General features: G+C 33.6%; 1 protein-coding gene across 1 annotated transcript; it reads left to right on the forward strand.

Moving 5' to 3' along the window:
• Positions 1 to 14,638: 14,638 nt before the first annotated feature.
• Positions 14,639 to 15,443, forward strand: LOC131626784 (uncharacterized). Its single transcript, XM_058897619.1, has one exon. It carries the CDS (start codon positions 14,776 to 14,778, stop codon positions 15,289 to 15,291), a length of 516 nt encoding a protein of 171 aa, XP_058753602.1. The 5' UTR covers positions 14,639 to 14,775; the 3' UTR covers positions 15,292 to 15,443.
• The last annotated feature ends 3,479 nt before the right edge of the window (positions 15,444 to 18,922 follow it).

Raw genomic sequence — 18,922 nt, forward strand, 5'->3', positions numbered from 1 at the left:
AAATGAACTTCCGAAACACCCCTGCGATGGAGTTTTCTGCAACTTCCATGGCAGACCCCAAAACCAGACATAAAACCAATTCAAAATGCTTCTAAACAACCTAAATACTACTAACAACCTAACCATATATCATTTATGCAATTGAAACCCTAAATAACATGCATTTGAATAATGAATCTAACAATTTCAAAACTTACAAATTGAGTGATTTGAGGGCTTTTGAATGTTGTTTAGCAATGTGATTGGAGCCTTGATGCAGCCTTGGAATTCTGTTTGCACAAATTTTCGCCTTTGCTTGTTTTTGTTTTGAGTTAGGGTAAATGAATGGGGGAGGGGGTGTTTTGATAAATCTGCAGAAATCGCAGTATTTCGGAAGTTCACTTCCGAAATGTTGTTTTCGGAAATGAACTTCCGAAATAAGACAATTTTTTCAAAAAAAAAAGGCGCTTTCGGAGATGCATCTCCGAAAACACCTTTTTCTTGCATTTCGGAAGTGCATTTCCGAAGTCAGGGGTAGTATGGGGTTTTCACCAGAGGTGGACTAGAAGGTAGGGAGGTGGCCAAAGAAATTTTCTTCTAATTAGGCATGACAATAAAACTCATACCCGCGGGTACCCACCCGGACCCGCCCTAAATTTGACGGGGAAAATCCACTTTGATTGTGTTTGTGTTCGGGTTTGGGTTTTCCCCGATTATAAAATATGGGGACGGATCGGGTAATGTGAACACTAGTACCCATCCCGAACTCGCCCCGTTTATTTTATTATGTACATTATTATTTATATTTCATAATTTATATTATTAAATATGTGGATGTTGTTTTAATAATTTGATTTGTATTTATTATTTAAAATATTTGAAATTTATGTATGAAATTTTTTTAGATTGTTTTATTTTATTATTTATAATGTAATTTGATTTTTGAAAAAGTAAATATTTTTATTACAAAAATTGATTTTATTAAATGGATGGTGGTGGGGCGGGGATACCCGAACCCGTTTAGGATGGGTTTGGGTTTTAATTCTCCATCCTCGTTTGGGTTTGGGGCGGGGAACAAAGATTGATTGGAGATTCGAGTTTGGGTTTCGGGGAGGTAAAAACCATCTCCAACCTCCCCCGTTGCCATCCCTAATTCTAATTAATCCCGTCACTCTTACATTTTGACCTGACAGCTCTTCCAATCTATGCATTTATCATATTACATCCGTAAAATATCAAAATCTATTTCACAAAAGTATTGGAACATTTTAAACTTTTTGAAAATCGCTTGCGATTAATGAAATTTTTAAACATACTATCGAATTTATGATCAATAAGTATTAATTTTTATCGAATTTTTTAATTTTCATCGGATTTTTAGTTAAAAATCATGCACTTTTACCAAATTTTTGGAAATATCCTGTAAAAAGATCTTTTGTATGTATTTTTGTCGGATTTTTTGAAAAACCCAATAAAAAAAGACGATTTCTCAATCCACCCTATGAATATCTCATACACCGCGCGAAATTACAAAAATGCCTCCAGTTTCTGTAGATGTATATCTGAAAGCACTTTTTAAAAAAAATTGGTTTTTTCTGTAAATACATCTACAGAAGCATTAAAACATAGTGAAACCTGAGATTTTCTCCATTAATTGGGAAAATCAGATTGTTCCATTAATTGGGAAAATCAGAATGTTCCGTAGATACATCTACGAAAGATTTCATGAACTTCTCTTTTCAACCCCTTCCGTAGATACGTATTAAGATTTCATGAACTTAATTAATTTGAGATTTTCCCAATAATTTGTAACTTAATTTGTAATTTTCTCAATTAATTGGGAAATCTTCCGTAGCTACATCTACGAAAGAGTGTGTTTCGTAGACGTATCTACGGAACATTTTGATTTTTTCAATTAATTGGGAAAATCCCATGTTTTAACGTAGATATATCTACGGAAAAAAAAACTATTTTTTTAAAAAAAATATGCTTCCGGAAGTGCATCTACGGAAGCACAAGGGCATTTTAGTCAATTTGGTGGTGCGTAAGAAGCCCATGGGGTGGATTGAGAAATTGTCTAAAAAATTGCATACCTCTTTTCATTTTTTTAAAACCAATAAAAATGCATACATTATACTGGATTTTCCAAAATAACTAATAAAAATGCATACACTTAGGTTTTCGACAAGCATCTTGAATCTCTTAAAGATTTTAAATACTTCGTCCTTTCGCTTGATCACATAGATCCAAAGATTTCGACTGTACTCATCGATAAATGAGACACAATACTTGTTTCCACCAATGGTATGATCCTCAAAGGAGCCCCATACATCTGAATGTACTACTTCTAGTATGCAGGAGGATCTCATTTGCATAGTCGAAAGGAAAGACTTTCTAGATTAATTCCCTACTAAGCAACCTTCACACAGTTTGTCGGGCATCATAAGACTTGGTATACCTGTTAACATATCTTGAATGATCACTTGATTGAGTGACTTAAAATTCAGATGGCAATACCTCAAATTCCACAACCAACTATTTTTGTGGTCGACAACTATTTTTAGACATTGTACTTCAGTCGAATTGATCACGGTCTTAAATGTCCTATTCTAAGTGTCGAATAGTTCCAATGCTCCATCTTTCATAACCATTAAGAAACCTTTTTCAACTAGTTTCCCACACTTAGCAAATTGAACTTTATTCCAGGTACATAGAGTACATCTTTGATCATAGCTTCCGCTCTATTACTCCTTTGAATAACTATTTTGCCAGTACCTTCTGCTTGCAACGACATATTATCAACAAGTTTGACCTTGCTCTTCTTCGACTCATCGAAATCTTCCAACCACACTTTTTGACCATTCATGTGATTCGAACATCCAGAGTCAAGGAACCAGGTCTTGGAGTCGACATGGTAATTTGTAATTGCAACCATAACCATATGAATCTTGACGTGCAAGATTATCTCCTTTGTCATTGTCTTTTGTCGCTCTGTTATCTTTCATGTACCAACCATTCTTAGCCAAATGACCAAACTTTTTACAGTTATAGCACTGCACACCTTTTTTTCTCTTCTTTCTCTTTCTGATAAGTGTCTCCTTCTCCTCTTTTCGAGGATTCAGAAGCCCCATCATCGAAGTTGTGCTTGTGAGGGTTCGACCAAGACTTATTACTTCGAGTCTTGTCTCCTTTGACTTTGAACTTGTTGGAACCACCATGCTTCTTCCATGCCTAAGTCTACAGTGCTTGTATCGAATCTTGAGCCTATTTCCTTTCGACTATCTTAACGTCACGCACCTCAAATGAACCAACCAAATCTTTTAGTTTTTGGGTTTCAAGATTGTTGGATTCTTGAATATCTATGATAGCGTGATCAAAGTGAGAGGTTAATGTACGCATTACCTTCTCAACTATCATCTTCTAGGTAAGGGTTTCAACACAACCCTTCATGAGATGGACGAGATTCTACACCTTCGACACATAACTAGCAATCTTTTCATCTTCTCCCATCTACAGAAACTTATACTGCCACCACAATGTCTGCAATTTAACGACTTTGACTTTCTCACCTCCTTCATAGTATTTGAAAAGAATATCCCATGCCTCTTTTGCTGATTCAGCATGAGAGATCTTGTCGAAATTCATCAAATCTACCGCCGATTAAATGCAATACGTAACCTTGCAATCTTCTTTGTTGCCATTGCCTTTTGTCTCTCCCTTGTATTTCCTATACCAATAATTCTTAGCCAAATCACCCCACTTTTCATAGTTATAGCACTGCGCACCTTTTTTCTCTTCTTTGTCTTTCTGATAGGAGTCTCCTTCTCCTCTTTTCGAGGATTCAGAAAGCCTAACATCGACCATGTGCTTGTGAGGGTTCGACCAAGACTTCTTACTCCGAGTCTTGTCTCTTTTTACTTTGAACTTGTTAGAACCACCATGCTTCTTCCATGCCTGGGCCTACAATGCTTGTATTGAATCTTGAGCCACTTTCCTTTTGATAATCCTAATCTCATACGCCTTAAACGAACCAACTAAATCTTCTATTTTTTGGGTTTCAAGATTGTTGGATTCTTGAATAGCTACGATAACGTGATCAAAGTGAGAGGTCAATGTACGCATTACCTTCTCAACTATCATCTTGTCGGTAAAGGTTTCACCACAACCCTACATGAGATGGACGAGATTCTGAACCTTCGACACATTTCCTGTAATCATTTCATCTTCTCCCATCTGCAAAAATTTATACTGCCACCGCAAAGTATGTAATTTAACGACTTTGACTTTTTCACCATTTCATAGTATTTAAAAAGAATATCCCATGCCTCCTTCTCCGATTCAGCATGAGAGATCTTGTTAAAATTCGTCGAATATACCTCTGATTGAAGGCAATACGCAGCCTTATAATATTTCTTCTTCGACTCCTTGTGTGCAATTTTCTGCACGTCGGCTGCGTCTTGAGCAAGCTCAAGAATGTCGTTTTCGACCACTTCTAGGGTTTCGTGAAAGCCGAACAAAGACTTCATCTGCTTGCTCCATCGATTCCAATTTTTTGTCCTCAAGAATTGGAAGAGAATTTGAAATGTCATTAGTGTCATTCATCTTTGCAGCGATTAATTCACGTTCCTTGGAAACACAACCACCAACGTGAAGTTCTTGAAAACACAATCAAGAACATGAACCAAAAGCTCTAGATAGCAATTTGTTAGTGCGTGAGACACTTTTGTGAGGAGAGAAATAATGAAGAAATAAGGATTGATATTATTGAATGAATAAAAATTGATTTATAATATATCGATTTATATACAACTAACTTGTATACTAAATAACAAACAAACCATAATTAACTTAGGTTTCAGCTTGGATTACTAAACTTAAATTATACCACAACACATATAACCAACCACCAAGCTAATCAGTCTCAAATTCAATAGCATATCGAATGACATGATATAGAACCATCGTAACAGCACACCCGCTCAAATATTGTAGCCTCTTGTAGGACCCCTAGGCTCGGTTTGCGAGTTTGGAGGGGAATGGAGGGGACAGCTTTGAAAAATAGGAAGGATTGGGTGAAAAGAATAGAAAGATTTTGAATAGGAGGGTTTTTAAGGGTTTGATTTTATCTATAACACCAAAAACCACATAAAATAGGAGAATTCAAAAATTGTATTGAATGGGGATTTTGAAGGGCTTACATTAATTTTCCAAATATGTTTTAGGTTGTTATAGTATTATGAAAATTAAAAATTTAGTAATGATAATGAATCTTTTATCATTCTAAACAAAATCAATTTTTCAAAAAATGTCAAATATTTTCTTATATTTTAAAAAAAAATTGTTTTCGAAAGGTTTCTCCTTCCCTCCCCTCCAAAGTCGCAAACAAAACTTTATGAAAACCCCTCTACAACATCCTTTCATATAAATAATACAGATTAATTTTAAAATATTCGTGGGTATAAAAAATCTGAAAAATTTAATGATTTGTGAAATCCATATAAGTTAATTAATTTTGACAGTTTTAATTTTTTAATTAAAAATAATATAATCATTTCAGTGGAGGTGTATATGTGTGGGGATGTAAGTTTTCTTTTTTCTTCTTTTCCGCAGGGGTGTATGTCCTGTGGTGTGAAGTAAATTCCTCTATGTATTCTCTCTCAAATCGTGGCCTTATCTATGGGTTGGGGTTTTAGGTCCAAACTGGAACAACTTCAACGTAGGAGAAATTAATCTGCCACATCGATAATTATACCTGGCATCCTCAATAACAGTGTTATTACTCTTATGTTCATAAAAAAAAGTTTTTGATATTTTCTTTGTATTTATCGAAAATTTTATGGAAATATCAAATTTTATTGAGAAAAGGAATTATGTACTGACAGTGTAAAATATTTTTACACTGTCAACCAATCACCATCATATATCCAATTAAAATATTCTTTTATTTAAAAAAAAACTATAATGACATGGCACATTCATGACTCTCTATTAGATGACAGTGTAAAATAGTTTTACACGCACTACCTTTTAACTCAATTTTATTTCAAAATTTATTAGAATTTTTGAAAAATCCGGTAGTCCATTTTCCAAAAAAAAAAAATTGTTTACACTACCGAAAATTTTAATGTATTTCGAAATTTCCGATAGACTAATTATTATTTTATAAATTATATTAAAAGTTTATAAATGAACTACCAGAATTTTGATATTTACCGAAAATTTCGCAAAATTACTTAAAATTTCGTTTTTAACCACCTCTAAATTTGTTCATTGACAATTTTGACATAATAAAAAGTAAGAGGTGTCTGGTATAATTTGAAGGTGACATATTAATTTCTGTCAAATTAGGATTTGAAGTCTCAACATCTTGAACAAGAATAAAAGACGCAAATTGTCCCAACTGCTCTAAAAATTTCAAAATCTTACTCACCAAATATTATCTCCCCAATCATTGTATAATTTTTCATAGATCCGTAATTATTCTAACATTAATTTAATATTAGCTGAACATGGGCCTCCTAATGTAAATCCTATTCTATAATGGAGATTATAATCTGTGTATTATTGATGTATCTAGGCTAAATAATTTGGATCATGAATCACAGGTTTTGTTGAGGTTATACCTACCAACAGGCAATAACACAATAATGTATTGTATACTTTAGACTAAAGACATTGACAAAAACAACAATCCTAATCCATGTTATGTCGTACAGATTATATTTCATGTCTCGTGATGTTTTCGACACAGAGACAATGTATGCTATTTAGCAATATCTTTGACCATATCGATTATCGAATACTGATTATAAAGTATGGTAATGTCGTTACTGCGAAACTTCATCATCCTCTGTAGATTCAAAGAATATCAATCACAGATGGTATATGTATATAATGAACTTTATGTGACACAAACACTAGGCCAGAAAAAAAATAAATGATCACGTGAACACTAGCTAGTCCAAATGACTAAACATTTAAAGGCAATACGAAAATGTCAACATGTTTTTTTTTTCTTTCACATACTCCCTCTTGTTTTTATTATTAAGAAGTTTATTAAAAAAAAGTATTTTTAAATTTATTAAATAATCAATATATATATATATATATATATATATATATATATATATATATATATATATATATATATATTTAATATTACATTAATTATTTAATAAGTTTTTAAAATATAAACTTTTTCTAATTATAAAAATTAGAGAGAGTAATATTTACTCGATTAAATTCCCTGGATTTATATATAAGTTGTATACTAAAACAATGCAAGATTTATATATAAGTTGTATACTAAAACAATGCAAGGTCCTCAACTGCTTCAATATCTACACGGGTGAAAAAGTTGGATTTTACAACAACAGATTCAATTGTGTTCTATTTGTTCACTTGAAAAACTATTTACAATCAATTATAAAATCAGATATTCGAAGCTCGAAAACTATGAGTGAATAAAATGTTGGAAGTGACTAATTCAATTGACAGTTTTGAATAAAAATAAATTATCATAATGGAATAATAGTTAAAAGAAAATATATTTGTTTAAAAACTATTAAACAACGGAAACACAATATTTCTATACACATATACTAGAAAGTTAAAAGTGTTAAATGTAATATGCAAATTAAATAAAAGATTCTTGATTGTCGTAACATGTTCTTCATGTATTCATGTATGATCACTTTACTTTAAGCAGATTTAAAAGTTATTTATCTCACAGTAAAATTTTCAGTCCTCAATTTTATATTTGGAGAAATCTCAGTTAAGTTCAAACATGCATATTTCTTTCACACCTATATGTACACTAGAATATCTAGTGACCTAAGTGTCAATCTTTCTCATGTGAATTAGTCAAGAAATTCATAAACATCTCTGTGTTCACAAATATTTTTTCCCATCAAAATATATCAAAAAGGACGTCTCTAACAAAATCATGTCGATATTTGAAGCCTATAAACTCCCTACAATGAACTACATGTTTTCGAAATATATCCAACCATACTTTACCACAAACAAGGAAAATCAGGTTAATATGAAATAAGGGAATTATAAGGTGATATCTAATGATAGTATGATAGTCCATCAATGACATATGTTGATCTAAATCAACAATAGGAATAACTAAGATAAAGTTTTGAGAAAATGATGTTTGTAAACAATCAAAATCTGCTTTCTAACTTGTGGGCATGTCAAACATTACTTCCATGTCCTAAACATGTTTACTAAAAAGGGTATTCGTCAAATATATTGATCTATAGGGGGTGATGTCCTTGCTTGTAAAATTTCTAAGGTAAAAATTTAAAATCATACCACTAAGATTATACAAAGCTCTTTCAAAATCAGAGTCCATAATATATATCTCACTGTTTTTCAATATATGATCTTGTAACACCCGAGATTCGGACCTGGAAGCCACAAAAGCTTATGAGCAAGCCTCTATTGTAGAGTATAAACACAATCTACCAACTCTAATATGAAAATAAGCCATCCTCCATTGAAACAAGAGAGTTTAGAAGGATCTCAATTAGTTAAACCAAATGAAATAACACATAATGTTATTAAGTAATTGATTGCTTCTAATGCAAGTCAATCATAAGACAACCAAGCTTATTTAAACAAAGTTATTTCAAAATTCTTTACATAGATGTTCTTTCAAGACATAATTGGATTCATGATACTTCAACAAGATAGATACACAACAAACCTAAGCTTATACATTAAATCTCTATAAGCAAAATCTAACTTATATGGCATACAATCAATGCAATAATGCACTAAGGCAATAATGAATATAGGAAGATTAAAAGGAGATATGAGAAGAAGAAAAGATACACAGAGATATATAGTGGTTCGGCGTTCATCCTCGCTTTGCCTCCCACTCCACTCTTCAATGGCGTTGAAAACCATTGGAAAATAATCACGATCTTCCACTATTTTGATAAGTTTGATTACAAGCATTTTGGTTACAACAATTAATCAAACGATAATTCCCTCTCTTGATGCAGACACTCAACTGCTAACAAACACAATATCTCTAAAATATCTTGATCCAATAATCTTGTTATCCACAATAACCTGCTCCAAGTACTCATATGTGGCGATCTACCTGATCCCATCGATCTCTTGTCTGAGCCGTTGCCATTAGCTAAGAGTTGATTAGGCAACTCCCAACTTTGTCTGCTAGGAATATTTCTCTAACTCAACCAAATATGGACAACTTCTATCCCCGCCATACGGATAGTTGACACTTGATCTCGCCAAAGTCTTCCTTGGAGTATACTGAAACTATCTTCTTGATGAATAACAACAAATATCAAACAACATTCAAGAAATGATATCTACACGTGTAACACACGACAAGAGCTTCGAATATCTTCGAATATCTTCTGGGTAAATGAGTCATGGCTTTGATTGTTATCAAGAGCTTGATTAATCATGAACAACACAACAAGATTAATCAACTCCATCACTCTAATTCACTTAACACAACAACAAATTTCACAAGAACAAGATGCAACAAAAAAGAGAATGAATCTAACATGAATTCATAATCAAGAAGTTGTTATATAGAAGAAGAGAAAATTCATGTTGATGGGTATAAACACACTAAGAAGAGAATACAAAATTACTCTTTGTCTCTATGGGTTTTTTCTCATATGTTACACTCACTTGTTACTTTCATTAAAGAAAAAACTATTTAAATCAAGAAAAAACTATTTAAATCAATATTATAGATTGAGTATAACTGCATAAAATGTCATGACCTATTTAACACATAAATATAATGACTACATTTAATCCCCAACAAAGAAATTTGTAGTACGCGTACTCATCGTAGCTGTCAGAAATTCGACAAAGTTGTGCTTGGAAGTTTATTTGTCGTATCACTTGAGCTCCTCTTCCGTCTTCAGGCTTTCTCTATTAGTCTCCAATTGAAGACCAAGGTGAACCTACTCCAATTTTGTACTACTTAACTCCATAAAAACTCCATTTACAATAAACTGGAAGCCTATATTTTTATGCAAGAATTTTGACCCATCGCAAAGTGCAAGTCCTTTGCGCCTAGCGAGCCTTCTTTTTTTTTTCTCATTAAGAAATGTTAGCTACTTCCAGGTGGCCCTATCCGCCTTGCCTCGCTAAGCGCACCTCCTTTGCACTTAGCGCATAAACCCTTACTTCACCATGAAGTAATTGAACCTAGAGATGCATCTGGCCTTTGTTCCTCGTCTAGCACGTCTGTGTGTTGGCCTAGCGGGCCTTGATTTTTATGGTTTTGCTCTGCCTTGGATTTCGCGTGTTGAATCGTGGTTTTCCCGTCTTTTTTTATCTGTTTTCAGTTAATACATACTAGAAAAGTCCAAACAAGTGTTTTCTCACTTTTCATAGATAAATTGGGGATTTTTATATTCATTCCTTGTAAAATAATTTAATAAGTGCCTATGTATTTTACGTAAATATGTCTCTTATTAGTTATAAATGAACCGACTACGAACACACCACCATAAAAAGAAAATAAGAAAAAGAAAGGGAGGAGTTAGTCTGTCAAAGAGACCATTTTCTCATCCTCGATGGCTTGATTGAGATGAACTCGATCCCAAGAGTCATGAATGTCTAGATAAAATAACTCCACTTTCTTTAAAGCTCTATCAAAAGCACCTTCGGCGATAAAAAAACCCTCTTGTGACGATTTAACTAGCTCCTTACAAAGATCAAGGTTCTATTGGCGCATCGTACGAAGACCATCCTCCATTTTCTTCTCACTTTCCTGTGACTCTTCTAGAAAATTCTTGAGTTCTTCAATCCTTTTCTGATCAAGATTTGAGAAATAGTTCTCTTCCCATAGAGCGGCCTCTGCTTTGGACGAAGATGACGGAGCAGAGGCCAAAACCTCATTCTTCTCAGCTACCTCACGGGCAAGCTATTATACTTGTTCTAACATAGTACCAGGATATTTGAGAGGTTCCACGACAACTTCTATGGCCAAGAATTTGTCGGAAGCACCCTAAACTTCTCCAAATAACAATATTGCTCAATTGCAAGATCATCGACCCATTCCTCAAGCCTTTCCCTTTCCCGTCAAAGGCGCTGGGAAAGAAAGCTTCTTCTCAACCAGCACCTCTAAACACTAAAATTGTTGACTGGAATTTTTATCCATTCTCAGACTAAGACGAGCTAGTAACACCGAATTTTACTCCACCTAAGCGAAAGCCTGCCCTTCTATAGTTCTGAACTGGGCACTTATGAGGGCCCTCCACCTGAATCTTGTTGCATGAAGTCATCGCTCTTCATCAGATCTACACAATTAAGAAAAGAGACATCAATGAAGGTTCATAAAAAGGAAACAAGAAAAATCGGGCCCAAGCGCCATTTACCAAAGATTCTCTTCCTTTCCTCTTTGATTTGACATCAACCAGTCAGTGGGTCTGAATACACTTCTTCAGCCGGTTTCCTAAAGCGCCATAACACAATTAAGCTCCTTACAAAAAGCCACCAGTTGATTCTTCAAGTATAATTCCCCCCGGGACATATCTTCTTCCTTGTAAGTATACGAACCAAGCCATGTTAAGAAATCTGAAAAAGTAAAGGGAGGAGCGAGTTCCAAGTGGCAAATCTTCGCATGCACCTCCCCAGTCAAAGAAGTAATCATGTAAAAGCGATCATCTAAATATTTTATTCTTTTAGAATAAGCTTCAAAGTACTAGACATGATGCTTCAAAGAGCAAACAAGAAGTTTTTGTGTAATTAGGGATGTTTTGAATCTTAAAAAATGGATAAACAACGTCATAGTCGGCATACCTCCTTTATACTCGCACCAGTACTAAAAGACTTTAACGAATTCTCAGTTCACTAGATGCAACTGTGTAGTGGCGATCAACAAATGATTCAACACGCCAACTTTGAATTCATTAAAAGGAAGACGATATCCAATGATGGAGAACAAGCATTCATGGAAAAAGATAGCACATCTTCCATATCGGCTGTAGATCCTCTTATCTTGGGCAAAACATCCCTTAGTCATTCCCGGGACCCACGTATGTCAAAGCTTGGTCAAAGATACCTTTGCGAACAAGGGCTGAAGCAGTCCCTTATATAATGTGATTCGTCCAATCACTTGAAATATCCTTACCAACTTTCTTGGTTTAAGTTGACATGGTCACCATGATTAAAAATTATATAATGTTAACAAACTGATGCATGTACAATAAAGTTCGAGAGGTCCTTATCCTAGAAGCCCTAATGAAGGGGCGCGAGAACGAAGAAAATCTGGACTTCAGAACTATAAGAAGGATCAATTTAGCATACAAAACCAACATCGGCGAACAAAATCGTTCGATTTGATTCGACACCAAAATGAAACTCTCCAAAGAAAGAACGATAGAGGAAACAAAAGCACTCTATTAAATGATCGCTTACAACAACAAAAAAAGCAAGAAAACACTTCGAAAATCCTCTGTACTTTATTCAAATACTAATGACCATACGATTTATCTTGCACTTCCAACAGTTGGGATCTTCTCATAAATGGCATGAGGACACTCGAGTACCCTAAAAAAGAAGAAGAAACATCACTGTTAGTTGGCGAGGAAAACATGTCAATCATTTTTGGCGCTATGTTACAATTCTCAAGAGAGGCATCCAACGCGTCCATTCCCAAGAGCGATAACACCCCGTCTAGGACTTCTATGTCCACGGATCCCATGGTCGGACAATAATACGTGTCATAAACCCTCGTCCCACAAAGCAGGGTCAAAGGCTTATGGGGAAAATGTTATGGGTTGTTCATAAACCCAGGAGGCGAAGACCTAATTGCAAGGAAGTAAACCATCACATATCACATGAGAAATAAGTGCATCTATTTTATCTAGCGTCACTGAGTGCCATTCATGAGAATGTCATGCTAATCTTCCAAATAAATGCAACGACTGACCATATTCCATGTCGTTCCACACACGAGTGATTATCAATCACTTCTCATATTTACAGGGGAAAGCACACCACTTTACAAAAATTCAATTCATTTTCATTCAAACCTCATTTCTCACACTCTTAGTGATTTGAGTGTTGAAGTACTAACTTTACATGTCAGTTATTTCTCTACCACATCGAAAACTCTGAACCACCATAACCAACAATAAATTCTTTTTCTCAAATCATCATCTAGTTTTAGAGCAGAAAAAAAATCGTTTGAAATTTAATAATAAATCATTACATTGAATTATATTTGTTACATAAATAAATTATAATATAATTCATTCTAAAGTTAAAATAAATTATAATAAATCATACGTTCAACTTAAGTGATAAAATTCAGTTTTTCTTTCGATCCATTTAGCTTTCGCAGTAAGCGCTTACGCAACTAGGAATTTATGATTCGAGATCATTTCAATTTGATTAGCTCTCAGTTAGTAAAAATAATATCACATTTTTCTATTAAAAGAAAGAAGAAAAAAATCTGCCCCTTTTCAACACAAGGAACAAAATTAAATTAACTAAAATTTTAAAAAAAAATAAGTACTAAAAAAACCAGGGGTAGCAAATCCACTCTTGGTATAAAAACCGATGATCACCCACTGTTGGCAAATACAAGATTTCTTTTTATTAAAAACAATTCAAGTTAAAGTAATAAGTCAATTCAAAAAATGTACAATATATAATTATATTTGATGTTATTTTTGTGAAAAATGCATAGATTAGATTAAATTTCAAATTCTTTTTGAAAATATTTGAGCAAAAGTGTATACATAAATTTTAAATTCTTTTTTTAAAAAGTATATTAGATTACTTTTGTTATTTATTAGTTTTTGCTTTTTAATAATACTCATTAATTATTTTATTTTTATTAAAAAATAAACTGCTTTTAATTTTATTATGCTAGTTTTTTTTTATAAATAAGTTACGCAAAGCAAACTATACCACACACTTTATTTTTTTAATTATAGAATTAATAGTATATTTTAAGAGATTAAAGATACTACACTGACAGTGTAAAATAATTTAACACTTGATTTAAAATTTAATATAGTTGTTATTAGTTGACAGTATAAAATTATTTTACACTATCCGTCGGTGTATATATTTTTTCTATAATTAGTTGAAATATTACTTAATTTATTATATTTTATATGATTTTCGTCTAAGTTGTTCTAGAGACAAAGATTTGAGTAACGGTGTAATAATTAAAACTGTAACTGATCAATACAGTATATTTGTGAAATTAATTTTATTAACAAATAAAAAACAGTAATATTCTATAATGTTAATTTATAGTAATATACTGTATTTCACATTTTGAAAAAGAATATTATCATTACAAACTAAATCAAACAGCATATCTAGTTTTAATATTTATAATAAATCCAGACCAACAAAATTCAGTTAAAAAACATAAAACAGACAACAAAAGATACCGTAAAGAACAAACGCACACACCCTGTTTCCAACCTGGAAAGCTTTTTTCCCTTATTTCCTCGCACCTTCAATCTTCACACAATCATGAGTAGTTGAGTAGTACTCACTTTTTTTTTTATTATTATTATAAATTATTTAAAAAATATTAATAAATATAAATTATCCTACGCGGCAGATAAATTTGTCTTTTTTTACAATGTTGTTCTATAAATACACATCGCACACGGTTTCTCTGTTTTCCAACTAAGAAAAAGCTACAAATAGCCGCAGCACACACCAAACTCGCGACTTAGAATTTAGAATCAATCAAAAAATTGAACTCTCGCAAAGCTTACTTTGAAAAAAAAATATTCATACAATTACGAAACATCATTCATGGGTAATTGTTCTTCGTTCGATTCGTCGTATGTTGAAACTGCTAAGGTTGTCGTACACGACGGTACCATGAAGGAATTCTCCTACGCCGTTAAGGTTTCTTATCTTTTACAATTATACCCCGGGTGTTTCATATGCGATTCTGATGATATTGGATTCGACGACGTCGTTTTACCTATGCATGAAGATGAGGTTTTGTTACTTGGCCAGCTTTATTTCGCGTTGCCGTTGAACCGGTTGAGACGGCCGTTACCGGTGAGGGAAATTGCTGCGTTGGCCGTGAAGGCTAGCTCTGCGATTAATAAATGTGGGGCCGGAGGGAAAGTTGGGTGTCGACGGAAACGGGTTGTGATGTTCTCAGGTGAAGGGAAGGGGAAGTCTGGCCGGAGAGTGTCGCCGGAACATGGTTGTGGGGATGTTGGTGTTGGTGTTGGTAGGTCTAGGAGTGGAAGAAGGGTGAATTATGGTGGTGGTAGAAGGGAGTTTGTGGCGGAGTTGAGTTGCATACCGGAGTAGGGGTAGTTTCGGAAGAAAATGATTAAATCATTTTGTATATATATTCAACCAAAAAAAAGAAAAAAGAAAAAAAAAATCATTTGTAACATTGTAGAGATTTTTCTTTTAACATAGATCAGAATAGATTAGATGAATCAAATCCAGTTTTCTCATATTGTTTCTTTCAATTAATTGGATTTTAGCAATTTTAAACATGTGTTTACTTATGGCTAATCAGAAATTGATTTTGAATAAGTGGATACTGACGAATGTTTGAATCTGTCGTGTTTTTGTTTATAATCATGGTAGCTTTTAGGTTTTTGGAATGGACTGACATTGAATCGCGTAAAAATGAAGCGAGTGTCGGATTCGGATTAAGATCCTCTCCATTTTTCTCTCTCCATTTGCTCCATTATTATAGTTTTATGTGTAAACAACACGTATATCGAAGACATGTGACATATATTTAATGATTATTTAATTTTATACACCTAAAACTATAGTAATTGAATTTTCCATTTGTTTTAGGAAATGGAGAGGATCCATATCCGTCGGATTCAGACATGCTATTGTATTAAAGATACATTTATAGTAAATTAATACTAAAAATCAAAGTTAATGAAAAGATTTAAATTATAATTGTATTCTATAGTTTTTTTTAATGATTTTTATAGAATTGAATACTTTAAAGATGAAATTAATTATTAACACTATTGATATTGAAAAATATGCAATCATACCTGTTCTGGACTGGACCGAGATTAGGCCCAATGTAGCTTCGGCCCACTTAGCTTTAGAGGCCCAAACCACTCTGTACTCTCCAACTGGTCTTAGAGTGCTCATCTCCAATATCCTCGGCGTAACGCTCCTCGGGCCACCAAGCACCCGGCAAGGAGGTTCCCCCGATAACATCCTCTCTGAGTCGAGGACCCTGCTCCACGCGAGCATCATCCTCGCCGAGGACCTTACTCCTCGTAGGGCTTCTTCATACCCAACCCCCCGAATAATGCGGAGTCCACGTGGTCCCTAAAAGACCGCGCCTCCCTTAAACTTCAGAACGGTTAACCAGGACAGAGGGCACTCACGCACCTCCGATATTTCCGCTCAGGAAACCTGGCAGTCTCCTAGTTGGGCTTGGAAGTCCAACCCAATAGCGAGATCATGGCCCAGCGCTGTGGGCTATAAATACACTCTTTCACTAGAGGGTCAGGTATTCACTTCTTACTTACTCTTAGCTTGTACTTGCACTCCCTTGCTCGTTTTCTTACTTTGGCATCGGAGTACCTTGCAGGTACACCCCCCTCCTCACTCCTCGAAGACACAGTTCTGAGCAGCCAGCGACGATTCTTCTGATCAGGTACCATCAATACCAATATTATTTTAGCATATATAGAATTCATTTTAACTTTTAAAAAATAAAATAAAAATACAATAAATTAACCGGAAAAACACATCAATTCTTATGTGAGTAAAATTATTATTACATAATTTTTTAAGGAAAATGTTAACGAATGTTCCAAAAGCACTGGTTAAAAGTTTAAAAAATGCACTGAAAAAATGCATGTTTTAGTGAAAAAAAAAATTATATTCAATGCATATAAAATTGAATTGATTAATTTATTTAAAGAATATTTTCTTTATATGAAAACTTTAAAGAGTGCCCCAAAAATACTAGTTAGCATGACCTTATTTTTAATTATGATTTTATTAAATTCGTTATTCTTTAATTTAAATGTCTATTTAGTGTGGATTTTTTAATTAATAAATATTATTTTTTGGGCTCATAAATATAAGAGTGTTAGTAAAATATATTTTAGAAAAAAGTAATCTTTAAATGATTTCTAAATACAGACATTAAAAGCGTGTCAAACTGAGACCAATGAGACTAGTACTTCTAATTCATATTCAAACAAAATAAGGCCCCCAAAAATGAAGCCAACGACAACAGTAAAACATAACTTCTTAGACGTTATCCAAGATAACTGAACTCTCTCGGAGCATAGTCGACCAACACATTACCATGTGTTGTATTATGAAAATAGATTCAATGCAGAACAACTACAAAGTTTTAGTTGTTTTAAATTACGTTTAGCATAAGTTATTAGTAAAATTTTGTAGTTGATCTGCACTGAATCTAATTTCATCATACAACACATGGTAATGTGTTGGTCGACTATGCTCCGAGAGAGTTCAGTTATCTTGGATAACGTTAAAGAAATTATATTTTACTGTTGCTGTTGGCTTGACTTTTTTGGGGGCTTTATTTTGTTTGAATGAAATTTATGTTTTACTGTTGATGTTGATGCATGATGTGCAATCCTCCTAGTTATAATGTGGTTAGGATGATCGGCCATAATGTCTGCGTAATACTAATAACGTCGAATTAGAATAATTAAATTATAAAAACAAAAGGAAATATGAAAAACAAAAAAAAGAATTTTCTTTATTCCATAAATACATCTACGGAAGCATCTACGTTTACTTGTTCCGTATATGCATCTACGGAACGTTCAGCAACATCCAAACCTCAACAATGACATCTGTACTGTTCAAAATATTTCAAAACTCAACCAACAATAACTACGGATTAAATTGATATTTGAACGAGTCGGAATTAGTTTTGAACTCATAAATACTCGAAAATAACTCTATTACGGGAAATACTCAAAAATAACTCGGAAACTCAAAACTAACCGATTAAATTGAATTTTGGACGAGTCGGAATATGTTGATCGTTTAGGTTGATGTTCACTGCCGAATTAAAAAAGAAATAATGAAGTTTGGTGGAAGTTTAATTTTTGAGGTTGCGAGAGAGTTGGAGTTTGAAAATTAAAATGTTTGGAATGAGGGAGGAGAAGAGTCTGGCTTTATTTTAACACCTAGTTCTTCCGTAGATGTATCTACGGAACAACATAGCATGAAAAAAAGATAATTCTGGAGGTACATCTACGAAAGCAGGAGGACATTTTAGGCAACTCGCATGGTGTGTGAAATATTCAAGTAGTGAAATAAGAGTTTTTCATATTTAAAAATTAATTTCATATTGGAATATGAAGAGATCTCTAATTTAACTAAATAATTTATAGATACGGATATCAGAAACTTCAAATATATAAGTAAATTAGTTTTATAATAAACTTTTGTTATTCTTCTCTGTTGCACCCCAAAATTTGTCCTCTTTAGTCGAGCTATAAGTTATGCAAGACGTTTATTTCTTCGTTCGAAAAGGAAGGAAAAATAATAAAGAATTTACTTGAGGTTTTAAGGAAGTGCGGTGTGCAATATGGTTCAAACAGTGGAAATATGAGAAAATTCACAAGTCCTAGTGGGAAGGTGATATGAGCTGAATTCCCGCGTAGCTCCGACTGTTTCGACGATATCTACAACTTTCATGTTCGGCTCGGAAGACAATTCTTTGAGGAAGGTCGTCGAATTTGCAAATTACTTGAATTTTTATAATGGAAAAAGGTGCTGAATGTAGGGTTTCGGGCCTCAGAAAATTCATATCTCATGATCCGCTCGTCGGATTTGCTCGAAAATTTAACTGGAGCTCCATATAGTCATCCCCGAGATTTCATATGTTCGGCCCGAAGACCAATTATGCACTGAAAACTCCCAGCATTTTGAAGAGCGCCGTAATCTTTCGGTGAAA

The sequence above is a fragment of the Vicia villosa genome, unplaced genomic scaffold, assembly GCF_029867415.1.
Source record: "Vicia villosa cultivar HV-30 ecotype Madison, WI unplaced genomic scaffold, Vvil1.0 ctg.000321F_1_1_1, whole genome shotgun sequence".
Classification (NCBI taxonomy): Eukaryota; Viridiplantae; Streptophyta; class Magnoliopsida; order Fabales; family Fabaceae; genus Vicia; species Vicia villosa.